This window comes from Dioscorea cayenensis, chromosome 19, assembly GCF_009730915.1.
Source record: "Dioscorea cayenensis subsp. rotundata cultivar TDr96_F1 chromosome 19, TDr96_F1_v2_PseudoChromosome.rev07_lg8_w22 25.fasta, whole genome shotgun sequence".
NCBI classification, from domain to species: domain Eukaryota; kingdom Viridiplantae; phylum Streptophyta; class Magnoliopsida; order Dioscoreales; family Dioscoreaceae; genus Dioscorea; species Dioscorea cayenensis.
The window spans coordinates 19,881,593-19,904,853 of NC_052489.1; the positions used below are offsets into that span (position 1 = coordinate 19,881,593).

A 23,261-nucleotide genomic window follows, 5' to 3' on the forward strand; every position below is an offset into this window, starting at 1 on the left:
GGATGTATCCTCATTTTGATGTATCCTCATTTTTCATGAAATGTCACATTGAGATATAGATGGATGTATCCCCTCTCCCTTATTTTTCTTTTTTTATTATTATACGCAGCATACTTTATAAGCAGAATCTTGCCGACACATACTATTCTTTTGGCATGCTCACTTGGAAATGCACTGAATAAAAAACCAAAATATCCTTTCAACTCTATTGTCTATATATATATATATACCATCGTTGCCTCTCAAATATCTTACATTTCACTTCTTGCAAATTTACTTGAAAGGTCTGTATTGATACACACAATCAAACAAGAAACAAAAAAGAAAAAGAAAAAGGAAAACAATCCACTAGCCCAGAAAATCTCCCCTCGGTTATTTGCCATATTTCATCCGGCATTGAACTTCAATCTTTAGCACCGCCCAAAAGAAAATACACCCCTAGTAATTATCATTATTATTATTATACAATAAAAACTCATCACCATGATGGTGATCAGGTAGTTCATCTGCCTTCACCATTAATCAACTGTGAGAACACCTTGCTAGGATTAGCATCCAGCTGCGTACTACTCATCCCAATCAAATCATCTTCATCAATGGTGGCACTAATGGATGGCACTCTCCTCGCTAAATCTACAGAGTGGATTGGAGGATCCACAGTCCCACTATCCTCATGTGGCTCCCTCCTCAACTCTGTTTCTTGGAGCTGCAAAGCATACTCCAAGTTCCACAAAACATCTCCAATGGTTGGCCTATCAACACCATACTCAGCCAAACACCTCTCAGCAGTCTCCCCAAACTTCTTTAATGACTTGGGATTAATCTGCCCGGCAATTCTCTGGTCTATGATTTTCTCAAGCTGTCCTTTTCTTTGGCAAAGCAGAGCCCACTCTGCAAGGTTGAGCTCGTCCCTACCAAGCATAGGATCAATCACAGGCCTTGCACAGAGAACCTCAAAAAGAACAACACCAAAAGAGTAAACATCTGATTTGGTAGTAAGCTTTTGCATCTTGAAGTACTCTGGATCAAGGTACCCAAAACTCCCCTTCACTCCAGTGCTCACATGAGTCTCTCCCAAAGATGGCCCCAACTTGGACAACCCAAAGTCTGAGACTTTGGCCAAGAAATCCTCTCCTAGAAGTATGTTAGTTGACTTCACATCCCTATGGATGATGACTTGAGAGTGAGCAGTGTGGAGGTAGTGAAGACCTCTGCCAGCTCCAATGCATATCTGCAACCTCTGTTTCCATGTCAAGAATGGCAAGACTGGTGAACCATATAAGTAGCTTTTTAATGTCCCCTTCTCCATGAATTCATAGACAAGGATCATCTCCCCCATTTCATCACAGTAACCAACTAAGGACACAAGGTGGCGGTGCCGAATCCTTGAAAGAAGACTAATCTCGTTCTGGAACTCAGGGTAACCTTGTCTTGACCCACGCATGGCTCGTTTCACTGCAACCTCAGTGCCATCACGGAGAACACCTTTGTACACATTTCCAAAGCCACCATGGCCAATGAGGAGTGCCTCATCAAAGTTATTGGTTGCGAGCTTGATGTCTGATAAAGAGATGTAGAGCTCGAGCTCCACCTTCATTCTCGGCGTTGCTCCGCTGCTGGACTTGTCTATGCTGTCGTTACGGTAAGGTGACCAAGAGACTGGCGCTGTGGTGTTTGCTTTTGGTGTCAATGGCGATGGCGCCGGCGCCGGTTTGCTTTTCTTGCGTGTCAAGATGATGACGGTGATTGCTATGATGATGATAACCAATGCAGCAGCAACAACTGAAACTATGATAACAGTGATACCAACATGGGTGGATCTCTTCACAGAGTTTGAAGCAAAGGAGTTATAGCTACCATTTAGGCTACCAACAGAGTTGTTGATCTTCATGATCTCCAACCCATTCATGATAGCATTTGCAGTGTCCGGAGTGCTCTTACTGGACCGGCCAACACTCACGTTCAGTAAACCAGAATTTTCGACAATGTCTTCATCGGTGATGAAGTCCAAGTAGTAGGCAGCATCCAGGCTTAGGTGAGTGAGTGAGCCAAGCTGCAAGTTTGGGTACGCAGAGGCGTCACCAATATAGACATCGAAGATCAAGTCAAGAGGCTGGTTGGAGACGATGTCGCAGAAGTGCATGCGAATGAAGTACTTGTACCCAGCCGGCACTTTGAAGGTCCATGTCAGGTTGAAGTTGAAGTTGGAATTGGCAACCCGGGTAATGCTCGAGATGTTCATCTCTCGAACAGTGCTGTAGACGAACGGAGGCGCGACCTCACGAGTGTCAAGCCCGTACTTTATATTGTCAGTACTAGTGGAATCCTCTTTAGATGAGGAGGAAATGGAGTAGAGGAACTGATCGTCGGGAATCCAGGTTCTCCAGAGAGTGTCGTTGGTCGGAGTTATAAGTGGGCCGCCGACGTTAACACGGTAGAGGGTCTCTAACGACTGACGACTGAGGTCGCCGATGTTGAAGTTTTGTCCGGTTGTGGAAACTGTTGTTGGCTCGGTGTCGTTGATGAGTGAAAGAGGTGCGGTGAAAAGCTCGATGGCGCTGATAAAAGCTAGAGATGGAGAGTTGGGAGTAAAGGTGAGGATGAGACCGTCAGTGTCGAGCCAGAGGTAGTACTCTTTGATGGTGCTTGTGTTGGACTTGGATGGTGAGAAAGAGCCGAGGAGGAATGTTTGGGTTTGGGGAGAAGAGACATTGAAGTTGGAGGAGTTAATTAGGTTGTAACTTTTTGTAATGAAAGGGAAGAAATGGAGACGGAGAACATAGGTACCTGTGGTCTTGATGGGGAAGTTATAGGAAGAGGTTTGGGTGAAGAGCCTGGCAGTGTTGTAGAGAGAATTGGATTGGTTAATTGGGTCTGTGACTGATACAGTATTGGAGGTTGAGGATGAGATCAGGAATGGTGAGTCTGTAGTGAAGGTTCTACTTTCATCAGAGAAGGTGATGTTGGTTGAGGAGCCGCAGTTGAGAAAGTAAGCAGTGGTTGGGTTGTAGGCTGAAGCGTTGTAGACAGAGGAGAGGGAGAGGCAGAGGGAAAGGAGGAAGAAGAGGAGTTGTGAGTCCATTGGTGGTAAGAGAGGTGGATACTGTGTGAAGGCAAAGAAAGGCAAAGAAAGGCAAAGAAGCCAGTGGAGCGAGTGGTGGAGATAAGTTGATCATTTTTTTATGGGACCAAAACTCCATTGACTCAATGGCGTGCTAGCGGGGGCTCAAAAGTCTTCTTTCTCATCTAGTTTCTAACTTTCTATGTGATTTTCAAGCCATTGGTCACCATTTTGTCTCCTTTTAATTCTTATAAAATATTTATGTATATAATTTGTTTTGATTTTAATTTAGATTAATTTATTTATTTTTGTCCCTCTTAGTCAGTGTGGCAATTGATGGGCTAGTACCCTAGTCATGAGATACATCATATGCGAGTCCATATAGTAAACAAGTAAATTAAAACAAAAAAAATAATAAGATTTCTATTTCACTTTGAGAAGACAAACTAGAATTTTAAAAATTGATCTAGATAATATTATTAAGAACGAAATTTTGAATAAATAAACTAAAATATGATGTTGATAACTATATAAAAACAAATTTAATAGAATTTGAGATCATAAACTTGTATTTCAATAATATTTGTGATTTATTTATTTCTTTAAATATATATATATACAAACTTGTATTTTCACAATTTTTATACAATAAAATTATGATTATTGGTTAAAGAACAAGTCTTTCAATTTTTTTTTAATATTATTTTTTATTTAATTAATACATGGTGAATTTTTGTTATACATTTCTTCAAGACCGAGTCAATTTAAGAATATAAACAAATAAATTCGGAGAATAGATTTGTCATGGTCCCAAGTCTTGTGTTTTTGGTTTTATCTCGTTGTCTATTTAATATGCCTTGGAGTCCAAGTCTAGTCTTGCCTGTTGTTTTGTTTTGTTAGTTATTTTTTCTATGCTATTAATATATTTTTTTTAAGAAAATGGTTGGACATTTCTGGGTGGAGGAACCGCACCTGCAATATCTAGCGGAGAATTTTAAGCTCAATAATTGGGACTGGGATTCTATATAGATTGGATACAGTTAGGTAAAACAAGGCCCGAAATACCTTTCCTCGGTGTTGTTATATAGCAAAATTAAGTTTCCTAATAAATATTTAAAAAAAACTATTTTTAGTCTTTTTGACTAGGAAAAATTACCTAAAAATTCGTGGATAGTTTCAAACTTCTACTGTAATTCCTCTGATATTTCAATTTTTCCTGCAGTCACTCCTTTTTCAGTTTACTTATTTCTCAATTTTTGCGTCAGTTTATTTTATTTAAAAATCCAATTTTGCCCCGCTTAAGAAATGTGCTTCCAGTTTATTAAGTGTATTTTTTTATTTAACATTGTGTGTTTATGTGCAGCTACATAAATTTTCATTTAATATGTAACATTTCTGTTTAATATTTGTTTTTGATATGTAATATCTTAGTTTATTGTTTAGTATTTTGTGTTTCCGTTTGAAATCGCTGAAGGGCATTTTCGATAAAAGTACTGAAAAGTAAGTTGTTAGAGGGTGTAAAAAAAAGAAGAAGGGCTTTTTGAGGATACGAAATAGTCCAAGGATTTTTTGATCAAGTGAGAAAGTTAGAGGGATGATATAAACAATTTTCTCTTAAGACTATGTGTTTGGGTTTTTTTTATTGTTTATCTATTTTATGTCAATGTTTATTTTAGTTTTACAATTTTTTTTTAAAAAAATGGATAAATCACTTAATTTTTTTAAAATAATACTCCCCAAACACGAAAACAACATCAAAGAAGAGAAAAGACAGTCATCAGAGATGAATTACAAACTGACAAAAAAACAACAAAAACAAATAAATAAAATGACTAGATTGCAATGTGTTGGTGATGTCTACTGTAGTTAAAAGAAAATTTGATAAACCATGTTTTAAAGTTAATTTTCTAAGTATCATTCTATCTTCAAAATATTGCATATCTTGCTTTTGTTTGTTACTTGCTATGTTTCTGAATACGTTATCCTCACTCATATTAGATTGGGGCTTTAAGTGTTGTGTTAGAGCCGTTTTTATATGTTATGTTTTACTATTCATTTGATAGTCTACATCATAAGTTGTAATAGATGATCTTTAACTATTATGTTTTTTTTTTTAAAAAAAAAGTGGATAAACTACATGCATTAAGCAACTAAAACAGATACAGAAATAGGAGCCGAAGCTCAAAGTCCATTAGCAGTAGGGGAACAACAAAACAATAACAAAAAAACAAGAGATAAAGACCCCAAAAGGAAGGAGGGCCTTTAGTGGAACAAAGAAATACAAATACTAATCCACGCCAAGAGGAGGAGATCACACGGACAGAGCATCCAACACCGGCGCCACGTCCCTGGAAGTGAGGAACTCTAGACACGCTTGATCTTGAGCATAGTCTCTTAAAGTTTTACCTTTTTAGCATCAGGAACTTCATGTAACCACAAAAGTAACATATGCTTAATCTTCGTAATGATGGATGCGGTTGGAAGGCAAATAGAAGTAAAAATGCGTGCATTTCTCTCTAACGACAGGTTCCACAAAATTAATTTCACAAGAAAGTCTCAGAAAGGGATAATGGATTTTTCAAATTTTTTTCTCCACTCCCTCCAAAGGTCCAAGAAGGACCAGGGGGTATGGAGGACCTCAAGGAGTTGCCCAAAATAATTCCAGATATGTGAGGCCATAGGATAGCTAAGGAGAAGATGATCCACTGACTCAATATCTGCATGATACATCACACAAGTGGAAGAATGCAACCAATTACATCGTCATAATGCTAAGTTCTCCAGTGTCAAGATCTTGTTATCCCAAGCTAGCCAGCAGAACAGTCTAATCTTTTTCAGGCAAAAACCTTTCAAGATGATAGGTGTTTATCAACAGAGCAAACCCACATCATTAAGAAAGAGTAGAAGGATTTAACTGTGAATCTACGATTTCCAGTTAGTTTCCAACGTCTTTCATTAGGCGTAGATTGGGGTTGCAATGAGATTGTGTTGAATAACTCACTCGAAGCCGGAAAATCATCCAAAGGAGCTTTAGGGGTCCTACTGGATAAGGCTTTGATGGTTTCTTCTTTGAATTGAGTTAAGTGAAAAAGCTGGGGCCAAATATCAATTGGAGCATGGCCTTCAATCCAATTATCCAACCAAAAAAGAGTAGTGTCCCCATTTCGGACTATAGAACATAAATTTTTCCTAAACGCCGGCAGAGTGTGAAGGATGCCATTCCAGAAGAAAGACCGTCGACCGCTTTGCTTGTGGAATTAATTCCAAGTGGGGTTTCTCTTGAAGTAATTTACGCGAATGATGTCCTCACCACACCAGCATTTACCAAACATAATTTTCCACAATCACTTTCCTAGTAATGCACTGCTAAATGCTTGCAGGTTTAAGATTACCCAACCACCTTGCTCGCGGAGGTCTACATAGTCTATGCCAGCTTACCAAACAGATTTTGCTATTTCGAGTATCTGCGCATGACCATAGGAAATTCCTCCAAAGTTTATTAATGCACTTAGAAACCCATAAAGGGAGCTTATAGATTGACATCCAATAGGTGGGGATCGCAGTCAGAACAGAGTTAACAACAGTGAGTCTACCCCCCAGCGAGAGTAGCTTGGATTTCCAAGTAGCTAGCCGTGAACAAATTTTGTTTAAAAGAATGTCCCAATCCTACCATCTTGGTCTGCCCCCCAAAATAGGAATTCCCAAATAAGTAAGGGGAGGGAGCCAGAACCACAATGGATGTTCTTCGAAAGGAAGGAATACGGTATAAGGTTTCTTTGGGAAGAGAATAAGCAAGTTTTGTTTGAATTAACTTTTAGACCATACATGAGCTCAAAAGTGTAGAGAATTAGTTTAATGATTTTGAGATCTTCCCCCCTCCTGTTGTTAAGATTAGCAAGTCATCAACAAATTGAAGTTGGCACATTTTCACTCTAGGATCACCCAGGGATACTCCATGAAAAATACCAGACCTAAGTGCATTGTTAAACATAGTGCTCAGGACATCCACCGTGAGGACAAAGCAGAGAGGACAGAGAGAGGGTCTCCTTGCTTGAGACCTCTTCTGTAGCTGATATATCCACTCTGATTACCATTAATGAGAAATTTGGCCTTAAAGGAAGTGAGAATGGCATTGATTCAACCAATCCATTTATCACTAAAACCCCTAGCTTTTAACAACTCAAGGATGAAGCACCAATCAACAGTGTAGAAGGCTTTAGCAAAGTCTACCTTTAGGATTAGACCCGGGAGATGATGCTTTTGCATATAGAAGAAGGTCTCTTGTGCAGTGATAATGTTGTCAACAATGCATTGGCCTTTGATGAAGGCTGATTGGCTCGCATCTAATAAAGAGTCGATTTTGAGACTGAGTCTATTAGCAAGGATCTTGGACACAATCTTAAGAGTTAATTAAGCTAATAGGTCGGTATTGGGAAGGGTCTTCAGGAGCATGGCTTTTTGGGATAAGGGCAATGTCAGCACAATTGATTCTTTCAAGGTTTGCCCTCTCCCAGTAGAAATCATCACAAAGTTTAAAGATATCATTCTTGACAACATCCCAATATTTCTGGTAAAAAAAGATCAGGAGACCTTCAGGGCCAGGTGCTTTATCCGCTTTCATGTCAAAGACCGCCTTTCGACTGTCCTCATGCGTGAATGGGCCATCCATCGATGATAAATCATGGTGCAATTTGGAACCAAGAAGGTTATCCCAGTTCACATATGCACGGAAGCTTGAGTTGAACCACAGAGGTAATTGTAGAAGGCAGTAAAGGTGTCTCCAATCCTTCTTCTATCAGTCACCCTATTGTTCTCATGGAGCACCCATGGTATAAAATTTCTATTTCGCCGACCATTAGTGACTGAATGGAAAAAAGAAGTATTTTTATTGCCTTCTTTGAGCCAAGAAGTCCTCACTCTCTGTTTCTAGTAAACTTCCTCATGGTTGAGGATTTGCCACAGCTCAATTCTTAAATCTAAGTCCTTGTTGATCTCTTCATCAGTCAGTGGTCGAGTTTCTTTAATTGAATCAAGAAGTTCAAGATCATGGAGGAGCGCCAGTTTTTTAAATTTTATTGAACCAAAGTCGAATTTTGCCCAGGGTTTGAGTTGCGTTCTGATTCTAGCGATCTTTTTAGCAAGAATAAAAGCTCCACATCCTTGGAAAGGAGAGAGGCTCCACCAGTCACTGATTAGTTCAGGAAAATGATCAACCGAACACAATGTTTGTTCAAAACGAAACAACCGTGTAGTGGGAGAGTGGTCACCAAATTCAAGTCTAATTGGGACATGGTCCAAGCCCAGGTGGGAGAGACAATTTTGAATGACGCAAGGGTAAAGGGCGCTCCAATCAGAGTTGACTAGAAAATGGTCAAGCTTAACCCAAATCAGGTTCACTTGCCCGTTAGTCCAAGTAAACCGTTTGCCGAAAGACGATGGTTCCATAACTGCAAGTCACTACAGAAACTTTGGGCCATTCTAATGTCCTCCTGATTAGCAATACCACTAGGTTTATCCAAGGGTGAGAAAATAGAGTTAAAATCTCTGTAAATCACCCAGGGAACACCCAGATTTGGCCGACAAGTCCTAAGCTCGTTCCAAAAGTTAATCTTTAAGTTGCGAATATTATGACCATAAACAGAGGTACAAACCCAATAGACATTATTAGATATATTCCAGAATTCTACCGAAAGGCAAAAAGTGCCTTGGTGAATAGGGCCCCCCTCGAATAAGCTATTGTTTCAGCCAATGATCATACCACCCACCAACCCTAAAGCAGGGTTAAAGGCAAAGAGGTCAAGGTAGGATCCACCAAATTAGCGCCATATGGTGGGGTCAACCAAATTAAGTTTTGATTCTTAAATACAACAGATGTCCACATGGTGTAAATGTAAAAAATCCTTAACTAGGAAGCATTTAGAAGGCAGTCCTAGTCCTCTGACATTCCAATTAATAATATTCATGGGCAAACTAATTAGATTCTTAAGAGGAACCCAGCCTGGAGGTTCTTGCTTCCATTTCAATTAGAGTTGAACGAGTAGATTCAAGCATGCGAATATGAGCAAAACAATTGTTTTTGTGATGCAATGAATCAAAGGTAATTCCACATGCTTTACAACAATTAAGCAATTATATATCAGTCTAGTCATTTATGAGAAAGAGGTTGGAAGAAGTACCTTCGGGTGTCGTGGAAGACGCCCCCTTCTTTTTAACTGATCTGGGTGGCTGTGGAATGAATCCTACTTCCTCGTTCCATCTTAAAGATGGTTTTTTCTTCCATTCGATCTTTCTGGTGCCCAGAGTGGATTCTTCCATTTGACCAAAAAGAAGCAATCGTCTTACCTTTTCCTCAAAGTTAGACTCAAAATATTCTATTCTATGGATATCTTGGCTGTCTTCCTCGAGCCCTGAACCCTCAATCCCTAGGGTACCAGTATTCGGCAATGAGACATCGGTCTGATTTTCTTCCTCCCAAAATTTTGGGTTTTCCCCATGAAAATTCTCCTCTTTAATCAAAGGATCATAAGAGAAATCCTTGGCAAATTTAGCTGGGACAAGGGTCCAAATTCCTTTGAGGAAAACCCAGTTGAAGTTAGAAGGAAGGATGAGATGCGATGGAGGTTGCACTGGGTTACAAAAAGAATCAAACTCCATATAGTTATCAGGATCGTTTTGAGTCCCTAGCTGAGCATTTTTTGCAATGGGCTCCGGGCTAGCTTCTTCTAAAGATCCACTATGGGATGGCTGAAATGAATTTTCAGTGCCTACCGGGCCAACAAAAGCAGCTTCCTTGGACCATCTAAAGTAGTCTCCTTGGGCCCACCCAAATTGGAAGGGCCCAAAATGATTGGCCCCTCTATGTGAAGTGGATCAACAAGTAATGTTTGATCTAATAAAGTACTATCTTCAGTGATTAATGGGTTACTTTTCTTAGTGCACGGTAACAAGGGGAGAACACTCACTAGACCACCTGGCAGTATCTCATTTGTCCCCCTGTTTTCAATTGCGCTCATGTCTCCCTGTGCACTAGAAACCTCGACCACTGCTTGTGTGACAACATTGTCCTTGTTTGGGACACTAGTCGGTTCATAAGGTGTGGTAGAAGACTACGCGCCTCCATGTGACTGGTTTAACAACAATGGACTAACGGTCCTAAGAGTGGCCGACAGGTTTAACAACAATGGAGTGAATGGACCAATGGTCGGACTTCAGGAATAGCGGGAGCAGCACTCATCGGCCGGGTAGTGGGAGTTAAACTCTTCAAGGTCCCAGGAGCTATGCTTATCCGCCGAACTAATGCAGATGAACTATTGGGGGCCCAAGAGGAGCACTCATAGATCGCACCGACGGTAACCTGGCTCACGGTCTCCATTCTAGGGTCCGACGATCATCGGAATGTTTCTTCGTCTTTGGGATTTAAGCAGGTAACGTTGTGACTACATCATTGGAAGGAGAACTCATCACCGCCTTCCCTTTGACCTCGTGGTATTGATCCTAGGTTGATCGATTGGTTAAGCTCTCAGATTTGTTAAGTGGCTCTTCGATTGGCTTCTCCGACTGGATCACAAACTTCTCAAGATCAAGTAGAAAGGAAGGGAAAGGAAAGTGATTATCCATAATAAGGACAATGAATTTTTGCATTCCGAAACTCAGAACTAGCTCATGAGGTAGTATCACCCGGGGTCGGCATCGGACTAGAACTAAGAGGAAGGTCTTATGCGGCTTGCTTGGCTGGGGAATTGCAACCAGCTCGCCAATCAGTTTCAACAGCTCAACTAATATCGACCATGGCCATGCATGCAGAGGAAGGTTCCAAATGAGGAGGATTTGTCCTCATCCTGATCCCGATCCCGATCCCACAGAGCCAACATTTGCTGACCAAGGGATAATGGTGAAAACACACGGCCCCAAGCAAGATGGAAGGCTCAGTTCGCTAATCTTGTTCACCTTGATTGCTTCTTCTTCATTGTATAGTGTGGTGAGAAAGGAGTTTCCTCTGAATTCATAGACTGCTTCAACTCATGGAGTGTTGAGGGCCCCCGACAGAGCTTGATGGAGGATGTCTTCATTGGTTTGTCCGGAGATAACATTGTGCACAATTATCTTGGCCATATCTTTCCGGAGTTTGGAGGTTTCCTGGATTAGAGAGATGGAAAGATGGGTTCATTGCTAGCGAGGTCGAGACGAAGACTCTCTGAATACAATTGTGGAGTCCTCCCTAGGCTTCTCATCACATAGCTGGTTTTCTCGTGCTTTTCGTCATGCTCATTTGCATCAAGGGGATGAAGGAAGCTCAACTCTGCAAGTCGTAGCCATATGCCCAACTCCTCCGCAATGTTTGCAGGATAGGAGATGCCGGTATTCTGAGGTTTTATGTGTCGTCCGAAGATAATGATTACATCCAGCCACTGGTAGGAAGCCTTGAGGTGGGGACGGACCTGAAACCTCATCTTCTTTGTTTGGACTGTGCCGAAGATGTCAAGATTTTGCAACTTCCCAACCAACTTGAGACTCAGCACCCCCTTTCTCCGAGCAATTTCCAACAACAAATGATCTTTGGGAGCACTAGTTGCTTGAGCGAAGGACGTGCCTAGAAAAATGAGCTATGGTGGCGAGAACCAGATGACAATCTTCCTAGTCCACCTCCCCGCCTTCCGTTATGGTCCCCGGTGCCAAGAATATCGACGTGGAGAGAATCGGTCATCTCCGCCAGTCGCCCTCCTCTATTCCTTCCTCTTAATAATCTCTTTCTTTAACTAGTATGTGTGTCCCAATAAGAAAATTTAGATAAAGATTTTATTTTATTTTATTTATTTTGCTTCCTTGAAGTTGAATAGTTTTCCCTTTACAAGTAGGGATCTTAATTTTGGTATCTTCCCCACAATTGTGGCCACATCCATAGACTTAAGAATTGCATATCACATATCCTTGACTCAAATGGGACTACTTATACTGACAAGAAGGATTTTAAGATGTTTGAATTCTTACTCTAGTAAATGGTCTACTCCTGCTCAATTTTCCTTTGCTATAGAACTTATTGTCTCTCTTTAAACTTAGGTATTATCTTCCTTAGTGATAGGGAGAATTTAATTATTAGACCTATTATGAAGGTGGAAGTGTATCAAACTCTTTGTTCTTTCCCATCAGGAAAGAGATCTTGTCTTGATGGTTTAAATGCTGAGTTTTATCACTTCTTCTAGAGTGAAATTGGAGGCAAATACTCCTCCAAGCCATCACATATTTCTTTTGAACATAGACTCTCCTAAATTTCTTGGGATATACATATATGGCTTTGATCCATAAAAGGATAAACTTAAGGTGGTTTTTGATTAATTATCAACTAATTTCCATGTACAATGTATGTTATAAAATCAATTCTAAAATATTGTGTGAAAAATTTAGGAATATCATACCTAGCCTAATTTGTAGAAAGCAATTTGATTTTATATTAGGTCAAAAATCCTTGGATAATATCAATACTATCTAGGAAGTGGCTCATACTATTGAATAGATCTCCCCTTAGATGTTACTAAAAGTTGGTATGCAAAAGGCTTATGACAATATATATTGGATTGCCATAATTGCCACCTTTACTAATATCAACTTCCCGGATTGCCATAATTGCCACCTTTACTAAGATCAACTTCCCTTTGTTTGGATATTATGGGTTAAGGCCTATATTTCTTCTTACCTTAACTTTTCATTTTGGTCTCTCAAAGGCTATTTACCATCCTTAACCATGCTTTAAGAATGAATATGGTTCCTAGCTATCCGACTCCCCTACAATTTTAACTATTTAATGTATGTGGATGATTTGATTCTTGCACCTTTACCACAAGAAAATTCGCTTGCAATTACTATCTTTGTTTCTCAATCTATTCTCATATGATAGGTTAAAATCCCAAAAATGTAAAATCTACCATTATTTTCCTAGTTAGTTAAAAAAAAAAAACTCTAAAACTATCAACTTTGTTTTGAACTTAAACATTGACAATTTCCCCTTTCCTTAATTGGGCGCTTTTATTGCTCCAAGGAGACTCTCTAAATCTTTTTAAGCACATGATGTCTAGAATTGTTAATGTCATTTTTTCTAGTACTATGAGAGTGGCTTCAATTAATAGACCTTATGTTATCCATTCTCTCTACTATTTGTTTACATATTCCATTGTAGATCCTATCCTCGGCTTTAGTCTAAGAGTGGGAATAAGAGTGGCATGCATCTAATTAGTTGAAGTATTGCTACACTTGATAGGACTGAGAGGGGTTTGGGCATTAAGAACTTGAAGATATCTTAGCTCTTATGGCCAAAAAAAAAGAATCAATTTTCTTAATTCCAAAGAAGTTATTTGTGTTGATCTTCTAAAGCTCAAATATGATTCTTGGAAAATTTGTAATCAAGCTGTCCCTTCCAATTATTCTTGGATTTTTAGATCTTTTTGTATGGCTACTGAAATTATTAAGCCCAACATGTGGATTAAAGCACTCATTCCTACTAATACCTGTTTTTAAATTAACCTTAGTGTTTGGAATTCCTCTAAGTGCCAAACCATTATTTTCCAATATCGGTCCAATCATAATAACTTGGTAAGCGCAAAGGCCTAAAAGCTTGAAGTCTCTAGTTCCCAGTGGACAACCACTACTAACAAAACTCAAGCTACACTTCTCATCTCTCTCTTGGAGTTGAAAGCTCATTTTTTTGTTGGAGTTGGCCTAGAAGCTCTACTATCTTATCTTCTCGCCTCCACTGCCACTTTATATGATGAGTAGAGGTGGAGAAATAAGTTATCCCTAAGCCTAGATAAGGCTTTGGTGGCTCAAAGCTTGCTTTCTCTGTTGGTAAGTCACGGGCTAAAGTTGTAGTGGTGTTTCAAATAAGAAACTAGTGTAGCACTCCATTCTAAACCAAAAGGAGTCTATGGAGAGGTTGAAGAAATCTACTAAAGACTTTGTTTGTATGCATAGAGAATTTCAGTCTAAAGCCTATGAGTGTTTGTAGTATACTTTTTTTGGTAAATTTCTTAGAAAGGTGATGATGCCCCAGATCAAATCAAACTTGCCTTGGTTGATTTATAGAAAGGGTTCAACACCTTCTCGATTACCAATATGACAAATGGATTTTGTTTTATCAAATGTCATTCATTGGAAATTTTTTATAAAGTGTTATGGGAAGGGCCTTGGACCATAGGGGGACTAATTCTTAAACTCACTCCTTAGAAGGAACATTTCCAGCAACTTTTTGAAAAGTTAAATCTAGCAGCCATTTCAATCCAATTTCACCATTTACCTATATAGGTCCTTGGAGTTGGAAACTCTAGAAACTACTGAAGCTCAATTTAAAAGATTTTAAAGATTGATGGTTATACTTTAAACGCCTCTGGGACTTAATTAGCCAAGATTTGTGTAGGGCTTGATTTGGCTAAGCCTTTCAAGGGAGGGTGTTATATTGGAGATGAGGAAAAAAAAGTTATGGTTGCAATACTTTACAAAATCCTCCCAATTTCTTACTATAATTGTCAGCAATATGGTAGCTAACTAAGATCAAATAACCTACAATCCAAAAGGTGGAGAGGTGAATTGTGATGGTTTCGCATCTGTCAAGCACCAAAGTTTACAAGCCATGTAAATGGATTTGGTTTGTGAATAAGTTGAAGTTCCTTTAATTCCGGCCTCTGTTGTACCATTGCAAACCAAGTTGGAGTTGATGTAAGAATCTAATAGCAGCTTTGGACCTTGGATAGTTGTTTAGCATCGTTATGGATGAGAACATTACTTAGGACCTAGCATTGCTCCTCAGTAGGGCATGTGGTTGCATAACCTCATCGAACACATGCCCTTCACACCGTGATTCACTACATGTGATGATTTCTGGAGATGATAAAGCTACACGTGGATGGAAAGGATTACACCATAGGGATGGCTTGGATTGTCTAGGGAATGTTTTCCTTTTTTGTGGATTATTTTGTTAATGGAGACATTGACGATGGAGAGAACAAGGTAAAGGATTTAGAATTAATAAAGTTACAGGTAGATCCGTTAAGGATCTATTCTCTATTCCAAAATCTTATTTCTATCGGTCCAAAAATCCTCTATAGCCTCTCTTACTCAACCCTAAGGAAATAAAAGAGTACTTCTGCTTCCTCGTCTTTCCAAAATAAGGTCAGTGATGTGGGGACTATGGCTAATGTCACTTTTGCTTTCTCTTTGATTTAGTGTTTGTTCATAAGGGAGTAGCTCTACGGCATTATTTTTGAGAATTATGCATTATTTCGTTGTATATCTAATTGTTTAATTTCATTTTGCTTTGATTTAGTTCATAACTTTGTTTATTATTTTTCTAATTTGTGGTCATCTCATCAGCGGATGCCTTTTCTTTTAGTTATTATGTTATGTTGACTAGCAAGCTAACTAATTGGATTTCATGCTCTATGAGATGTTTCTCATTAGTATGTTCAGTCTTGCAATTTTATTCTCAACAACTCGGGATGGATGTGATAAGCATGTGTTTGCCTTGAGTTTTGTGTCACATAAAGATTTTTGTCTTGATGTGTTCCAGGAGACCCTATTATTAGTAGTAAAAATTGATTCTCAAACTTTCATTCATGTCCTTTGTATTGGTTTAAAAACAGAGTTGAATTGTGATGAGTTCTCTTAGTGATTTGGGTGCATGAGATAGTTTTTAACTAGATTTTTCATTTCTTGTCTCTTGTAATATTTGGGTTTATTGTGCCTTGCGTCTATCCTTTAAGGTTTTGGTTTAATATTGTGCTTCAGATAATATGTAGGAATGACCATGGACGAGGGAGTCCCTCCACACTTATTCCATCATCCCAGGCTGGGGTCCTCGTCCCTATCCCAATTGGGCAATCAGGGAGGGAAAGCCCATACTCCTTGCCCTACCCTCATAATTTAAAAAACATAAAAACAAAAAAATTTGAGGTATGACTTATGAGTTTGATATTTATCAGTTCTAAATTCATTAGCATCCATGCATTGCATAAAGAACTACATAAACACAGTAATTAAAAATCAATTACTAGTAATTATAAAATAATATTAGGGTTAGTTACTTTGATTTTACTTTCTTTTTTCTTTTTTTTTTTAACCCAATGTATTGCTTATATAAGGGTTAGTTACTTTGATTCCTTGTTGCCGTTATCGTGAGGGAGGAAATTGGGGTGGGGATTCCACACCCCATGCCCATGATTAATAATATAACATCCATTTTGTTATATACTTAAATTATATTGTGAAGTTCAGTATTGTTTAGGTATATTTGTTTGTGATAAATTTTACTTGCTAGCCTTAGTATGTATTTTCAGATTAAGTTTTGTCTAAAATACAGAAAAAGGTTTATATTATTTGGTAACATAACCTGAAGATGTTGATGATCTTATTGTTGCCCTTGTTAGATGGTTTAATGTGTCTCAGTGTCATCATATTAGTCACCCTAAAAATCTGATATGTATAGTGAAATTCATGATTTTATGGCCTATTATTCAAACTTGACTTTAAACCTTGTATAGTACTTGAATCTAGTTGTTTAAATGCTTGAATATGTGGTTCAAATCTATAATATGCTATTTTGGTTGCTTAATCCATGATCTTTACTATTGATTATGGTTAATCATTGTTGTTAATAGCTAGATGCCAACCATAGCTGTGTTTAGCCTTGTAGTTTGAGTGGACTAGCATTGTGTTTTCAATTGGAAACTTTTGATATGTAACACCTGCCTTTTCAATTGGAAACTTGTATTAGTTTGCAAACCATTTTTGTTTTATCTTTAGAATTTATTTGTAAAATATAAGACCTATATATATATATATATATATGCATATAATGTTTAGATTTTATGTTACATTTCCGAATTTATTTGTTGATTATGTTATTTATTTATTTATTTCAACAACTTACATATTGTCTATTTATTCATTTAATTACTCATTAAATTTTTATTACTCTCTTATTGAATTAGTTGTTTATACTTGTTAATTTTTGAATTGTTAACTCTATTAATTATTTTGAAAATAATTAGATTAATTTCATACTAATAAATAGGATCATGCAAAATATTTTTATATTCCTACTTGGGAATTTCTTGTTCATATTTTGAAATATAACAATTTTTGAAACATATTATTTCTTAAATAGGTGCTTTTAACACCTAGCTATTTTGATATAATTGTTTGTAGTCTCCAAATAAACAATCCAATAACTCTGTCATTGGGGTTTAAACATTGACCATGTTGACATGAAACTCTAGTAAGAAACTAGTTTGACACCATTCTGTCGGTGAAAGAATAACAGCCTTCGATATTCTGGCTTGGATCACCAAGGGTAAACAAATGACCTCTATAATTTTGATTTAGGTTACAGAATTTAAACAAATGATCTTTAATATTTTGTTTTAGCCATAGTATATTGGGAGACATATAATTTTGATTGTCTAATAAATTGTAATCTATTGAATCACTCTAATTTTAGGAATTATATTTTTGATAAATGTTACACCCCCAATGTATGATTTGTATTTGATTCTAAACTATTGTAGTTTTGTACGATCCCAAATGGTTTTAGTAGATGCCTCCTGGTCTGTCAAGCTCATAAATTTATTTTCATCCCTTTTAGATTAAGAGTTGGGTTGATCAACGGATAGCTTAACGACGGTCAATGAGTGACAACGTTTACTAGTTTATTGAGTTAATAATGTTCTACTTTTCTCATAACCTTAAACTTTCCCTTTGAACCATTGCATTTCAACCTTTATTATTTTGAGTTCTTTGTATTCCAAAAATTATTCTACTTTTTCTTCTGAAATTTATGATTTTGTCATAATTTATAATCTACTCTGAGACATGTTTTGAGGCCTTACATGCCTACTTGGTTTTGGCCTTATAGGTATGTAGATGTTTGTCAGTTGATGGGCTAGAGGCATGACATTTGTACTCGGATTGTGGATATTTTATTGTATCAAAATTTTAGTGTTGATGAATTTAAGTTTTGTTTATGAAATTATTGATATTTTTAGCCTTTTTATTGATAAAATTTAAAAAAAAAATTGAATATTTATTCAAGAATTTGGGATTGCATATTTTGTAGGACTTGGATAAATTTTAAATTAAACAAGCATGGAGTAAAAAGTCGTCAAATTCATCTAAAGCACCACGAGCTCTAATCAAGAAATTTAGAAAGAGTTGGCAAATGCTTGTGCAACGGAGATGGCACGTGCTCTTGTTGATGATATTGGGGATAACTATTTTTTCCTTATGATTGATGATCTACTGGGATGTCTTAGTGAAGCAACAAATGAGAGTTGTTTTGCCATATATGATAGGGTCACCTCGGCCTTTTATTTCATTGAAGAATGCCATTAATTGCCTATTTGGCAAACACGAGTTATCTCTTTCAAGGCTGAGGGCACAAGGATATGATGGGGCCTTAAATATGAGGGGTGAATTCTATGGTTTGAAGGCACTTATTCTAAGAGAAAATCTATATGCAAGCTATGTCCATTGTTTTTCTTACCAACTCCAATTAGTGATTATTATTATTGCTAAAGACAATCGGATTGTGAGGGATTTTTGTTTCAATATATTATTATGATTGTTAATGTGGATGTAGTGTTGTGCAGAAAGAGAGGCCAACTTCAACATCATCACCATGATAGCGAATTTGATGAGCAATTGGAGCGGGTAAAGATAGTGGCAAAAGGAAAAAAAAAATCAAGAGTTCTAGCAGCTTAACAAGTCCAAGAGATACTCATTGGGGATTGCATTACACTACCATTCTCCAACTAATCTCTATGTTAACTTTAGTGTTAGAGATACTCCAAAATATGCATGATGATGGTGCTTCTACTAATAAAAGAGGTATAGTGGTAAGTTTGACTTCAAAAATAAGGAATAATCCATTTGTGTTTGTGATGTACTTAATAAGTTGGTTGTTGTAAATAACAAATGAGTTGTCACTTATTTTACAATAAAATAATTAGAATATTATTTGAGATATGTGTTTGATTAAAGCTATGCGAGCTCTACATCAACACTTTAGGAGTCGTTTGGTTGAGGATAATATTAGATTACCTCTAGAAAGTGGATCATATAATAACTTAGTCAATATTACTAGGAATGTAATTACCAACTTAGTGGGTGGTAATCTCACATCTAGGCCGAATGTGAATTTTTTCTGGTTATACCCTTCAAATTTAATAAAATCTCAAAAATATAAACATTCTAAAAAATTAATTACAGTTTTCAAAGGTGCAGTCGTAAGAGAATGTCTTTAATTACTTCGATAATACTTTAGTAGCTTGTTTTGAAATCAAACATATCTTTTATATGAAAATATACTCATCTAAATATTCAGACAAAGATAAAAATAATTTGAGATTATTTTGTTTTTAAATATAAAGTTAGAGGAAAAGGTTTATATTTATTTCAAATAAGTATGCTTGAGTTAATTGGTATTAATAAAATTTACCTATATTAAAATTAAAAAAAATTTCTTTAATAATCACAAATGTTTATTATTAAACAATTTCAATTTTACATCAAGGTATTATAAACTTTATATAGTTTTCACTTACTATATAAATGTATTTTAATAAAAAGACAATTAGTAATGAAAGATTTTTAGCTTACCAAATAGGCAATGATACATTCCAACAACATTATTGTCTTTTCAACCAAACAAAAATTGCACATATTCTCGTCAATAAGACTTGGGAATCAAATTCTTAATAATCTTATTCCAATGGTGATATAAGATTCCTAGTATTCCTAGGGAGATAAAATTGGAGGAATTTTTTGGAGGACTGTTGTGAAGGAAACTTAATCCTAGTACTTACCGTGGAAGAAATATGAGAATCCATAGTTGTTCTAGGTAGGAAGGCCAAGCCATCGCTCATTTTTACCATTATCGCATCAAAATTTTCTATGAGATTATTATTTTCTATATTTATTATGTTTTTTTATAAATACTATTAAATTAATAATTCTGCTAATATTTGTGATTTTATCATGGTTGCAATGTCAGGGTATTAACTTGATTGCATAAGAAATGCAAAATCGTTTCCCACAAACTATTTCGTCTTGCAGAGCTTTATCCCAGAGACTTCTCAGTAATTAAATGCATGATGCTTGAGGATCAACTTGTCACTTTTATTTACAATTTGGGTGTTATGAAAATTTTGCAAATGTTGGGGGCTTGAAAAATTTGCTAGAAAGATGGTTGAGACTAGTAAACATACTATTTTTATACTCATTAAACATGCTATTTTTCTACTCATTTTTCGCATTATTGAGTTGACATTGATTATGCTAGTTATAACAGCAAATGTTGAGAGGGTGTTTTAGGCGATGAATGTTGTGAAAACTAACTAGCGCAACAAAATGGGAGATATTTGGATGAACGATAGCCTGATTATCTATATCAAACAGGAGGTTTTTATAACTATTGACAACAAAGCAATTATACAACATTTTCAACAATTTCAAACTTGTTGAATGTAGCTACCTCTTGTTTGTTGCATGCCTCGCACGTCCAACACTGGTTCTGGCATTAGTTCTAGTTCTCATGTGCATAGATAGTCATTTTATGTTTTTTCTAGTACATATATTCAAATTACATTTGTTTTAATAAAAAAAAATATATAATCATATTATTTTACAATTGAGACAATTGCTTTGGTGAATGATTTTTTTTTTTTTTTTCGTCTTAGCCCATCCCACCAATGAATTCTAGTTTGACCACTAGCAGTTACCAAAGTAGCCTTCATAGACAAGAATCAGTTCATGCAATAATGCTCTTACATTAGAAGGACAAATAAGATGGGACTCTAGTGTTTTTGCATGTTCTAAATTAATAACTCTATCCCGTATTGCAATAATACAGACCATAACCTTGGAATTGGAGCATGTTATGCAATCCCTTTCTTGTACCCCCTCTCATTTAGTCAAGATGGACATCAAGTGTGGACCATTAAAGGTGGAGGTTGGGAATGGCATATAATACAGGGTGTTCTACTAGGTTTGGGGGTGGTGGATTGATTTCATTGCACCAGATTGTCTCAATCATTAGCTTTTATAAGCTTCCTACCATCTCTCCGACTACTCTAAATAAGTTCATTATTCCAAAGACATTAAACATTACTGAATGTAGCCCAAGCAAACCACAAATCTCCCACAAGTGAACTCTGTAACTTGGATTCATTAAACATATATATATATATATATATTAAGCACCTTAGTTACCAAGCCCAAAGGGATATGTGTATGATGGTTTTAAATTAATTGCCTGGATCATGAGTAAGAGATATTGTGGAACATTGGTAGGAAGGAGGTCATTGACAAGGATTAATAAGGGATAGGATAAGTCAATATTGAGGTCCTTCAAGGAGCATGCAATTAGTGGTAACTTTTGAGAACCAAACTCCTTCACCAGTACATGCAACATGAAGCTCAAAGAAATGGTCAGCGATCGGATAGTGAGGCACAAGTACCATGTGTCATGCCCTGGACCCAGCCAAGCTGAAAATGGCCACAGACCAACACATTATGAACCTAGTAGGCCTACAAGGCCTTAGAACCTGATTTAGAGAAGAAAATATGAAACAAACTAATAAAGTTACATAATTTAAATACTTCAAAGAGTACAACATAGTCCAAGGATATAGAAAAATTAAAATTACAAAGATACAAGTCCTAAACAAACAAATACAACAACTCAAATACTACAACAAAGTTAGACAACACTTACTGATAGCCTGCTAAGTACACATCGGCTACTATTCTTGATCTAAAAAAAGATTTAAAAATATTTTATGAGTTTACTATCCCAATAAGTAATCCATTGAAAAAAATTTAGGATCAGCAAAATTTATAAATCTCAATTTCAAATACTCAGCATAATCAAAACAAAAACCAAGATTTGTTAGTACTAAAACAAAATACATAGTAAAATAATCCATCAAGTTATAGTTACGAAGTATAACCGTTAAAAAAATATTATAACTAGTAGCATAGCATATTTCAAAAATCCAATCTAAAGAAAAATAAATTGCCAAGTAAGAATATATGTCTCCAAATCTACTATGGATACCAGTGATCATTTATTTATCCTTGGTGACCAGAGCCAAAATATCATATATTATTTATTTATCCTCAATGACTAAGATGAGTAGTAGAGGTCATTTATTTACCCTCGATGACCCGAGACTAAATATTAGAGGTTATTTATTTATTCTCACTGACTCAAGATTGAATATCAAAGAATTAGCTCATATGGAGACAATAATGTTAAAATAAATCTCAAAGCTAATCTATAGAAATATTTACAAATTTTCTCAAATATCCATACGTGAAAAAATACAGAATTTTATGATCCCATTTTAGAGGAAAATAAACATTTGTTTAAAAAATAAATAATTAAAATAGAAAAATAAATGAACTTGGATATAGGTAGGAATGGAATATAAGTGCCAAAAGAATGACATGATTAGATAGTCGATAAATAAACAAATTGATAAGAAATAGTTATTTTACCAAATAATTAAGAAGATATTAAGAAGTTGAGTAATTGAAATTATTGATTAAACCATCCATAAAATTTGCCATAAATTCAATAATTTCAAAATACTTAAATTTTAGACGGATTACTTAGTTGTTACTTGCCAAAAATGATTTGAACACCAATGTCTACCTTCTCAAGGGTCTTATCATTAAATACCGAAATATTAAACTTTTTACCGATTCTATTGTGTTATTAAAAATCTCATTCTATAACTTGCATACCTAAAATATTATATCCTTAGGCAAGCAAAAATCTTAACCATTAAGAAAAATGTGTGTGTGTGTGTGTGTGTGTGTGTGTGTGTGTGTGTGTGTGAGTCCCTTAACACACCACTAGGTATATAGAGCAAGGTAAGGATCAAGTAAGCCTAGAGCTGCCAAACTATGACTACTTTGGCCATTATAGCATAGCTTATTTTTTTCCAAAGCTATAAGTAATGATGGAGAAATATAAGGATGTTGAGTTTGAAAATAAGGGTTTGGCAAAGATAAAAACAAGAATGAAAGAGTGTTAGTCATCAAATGGAGAAGAAAAAGAATGAAGTTTGGTTAAAAATTGAATTATAAAGTAGGAGGAGAAAAAGAATGAGGGAAGAAGAAAAAATGAGGATGTGGGTTTACTTGGGGTAGTCCT

General features: G+C 36.4%; 1 protein-coding gene and 1 long non-coding RNA gene across 2 annotated transcripts; one reads left to right on the forward strand and one right to left on the reverse strand.

Moving 5' to 3' along the window:
* Nucleotides 1-361: 361 nt before the first annotated feature.
* On the reverse strand, nucleotides 362-3,294 carry LOC120249528 (receptor-like protein kinase HERK 1). The gene has a single exon (XM_039258068.1). It carries the CDS (start codon nucleotides 3,080-3,082, stop codon nucleotides 503-505), a length of 2,580 nt encoding a protein of 859 aa, XP_039114002.1. The 5' UTR covers nucleotides 3,083-3,294; the 3' UTR covers nucleotides 362-502.
* A 10,613-nt stretch (nucleotides 3,295-13,907) lies between these two features.
* LOC120283394 lies at nucleotides 13,908-18,770 on the forward strand. Its single transcript, XR_005543264.1, has 3 exons — nucleotides 13,908-15,217; nucleotides 15,833-15,997; nucleotides 18,159-18,770. It is a non-coding gene; the product is annotated as an uncharacterized LOC120283394 (long non-coding RNA).
* The last annotated feature ends 4,491 nt before the right edge of the window (nucleotides 18,771-23,261 follow it).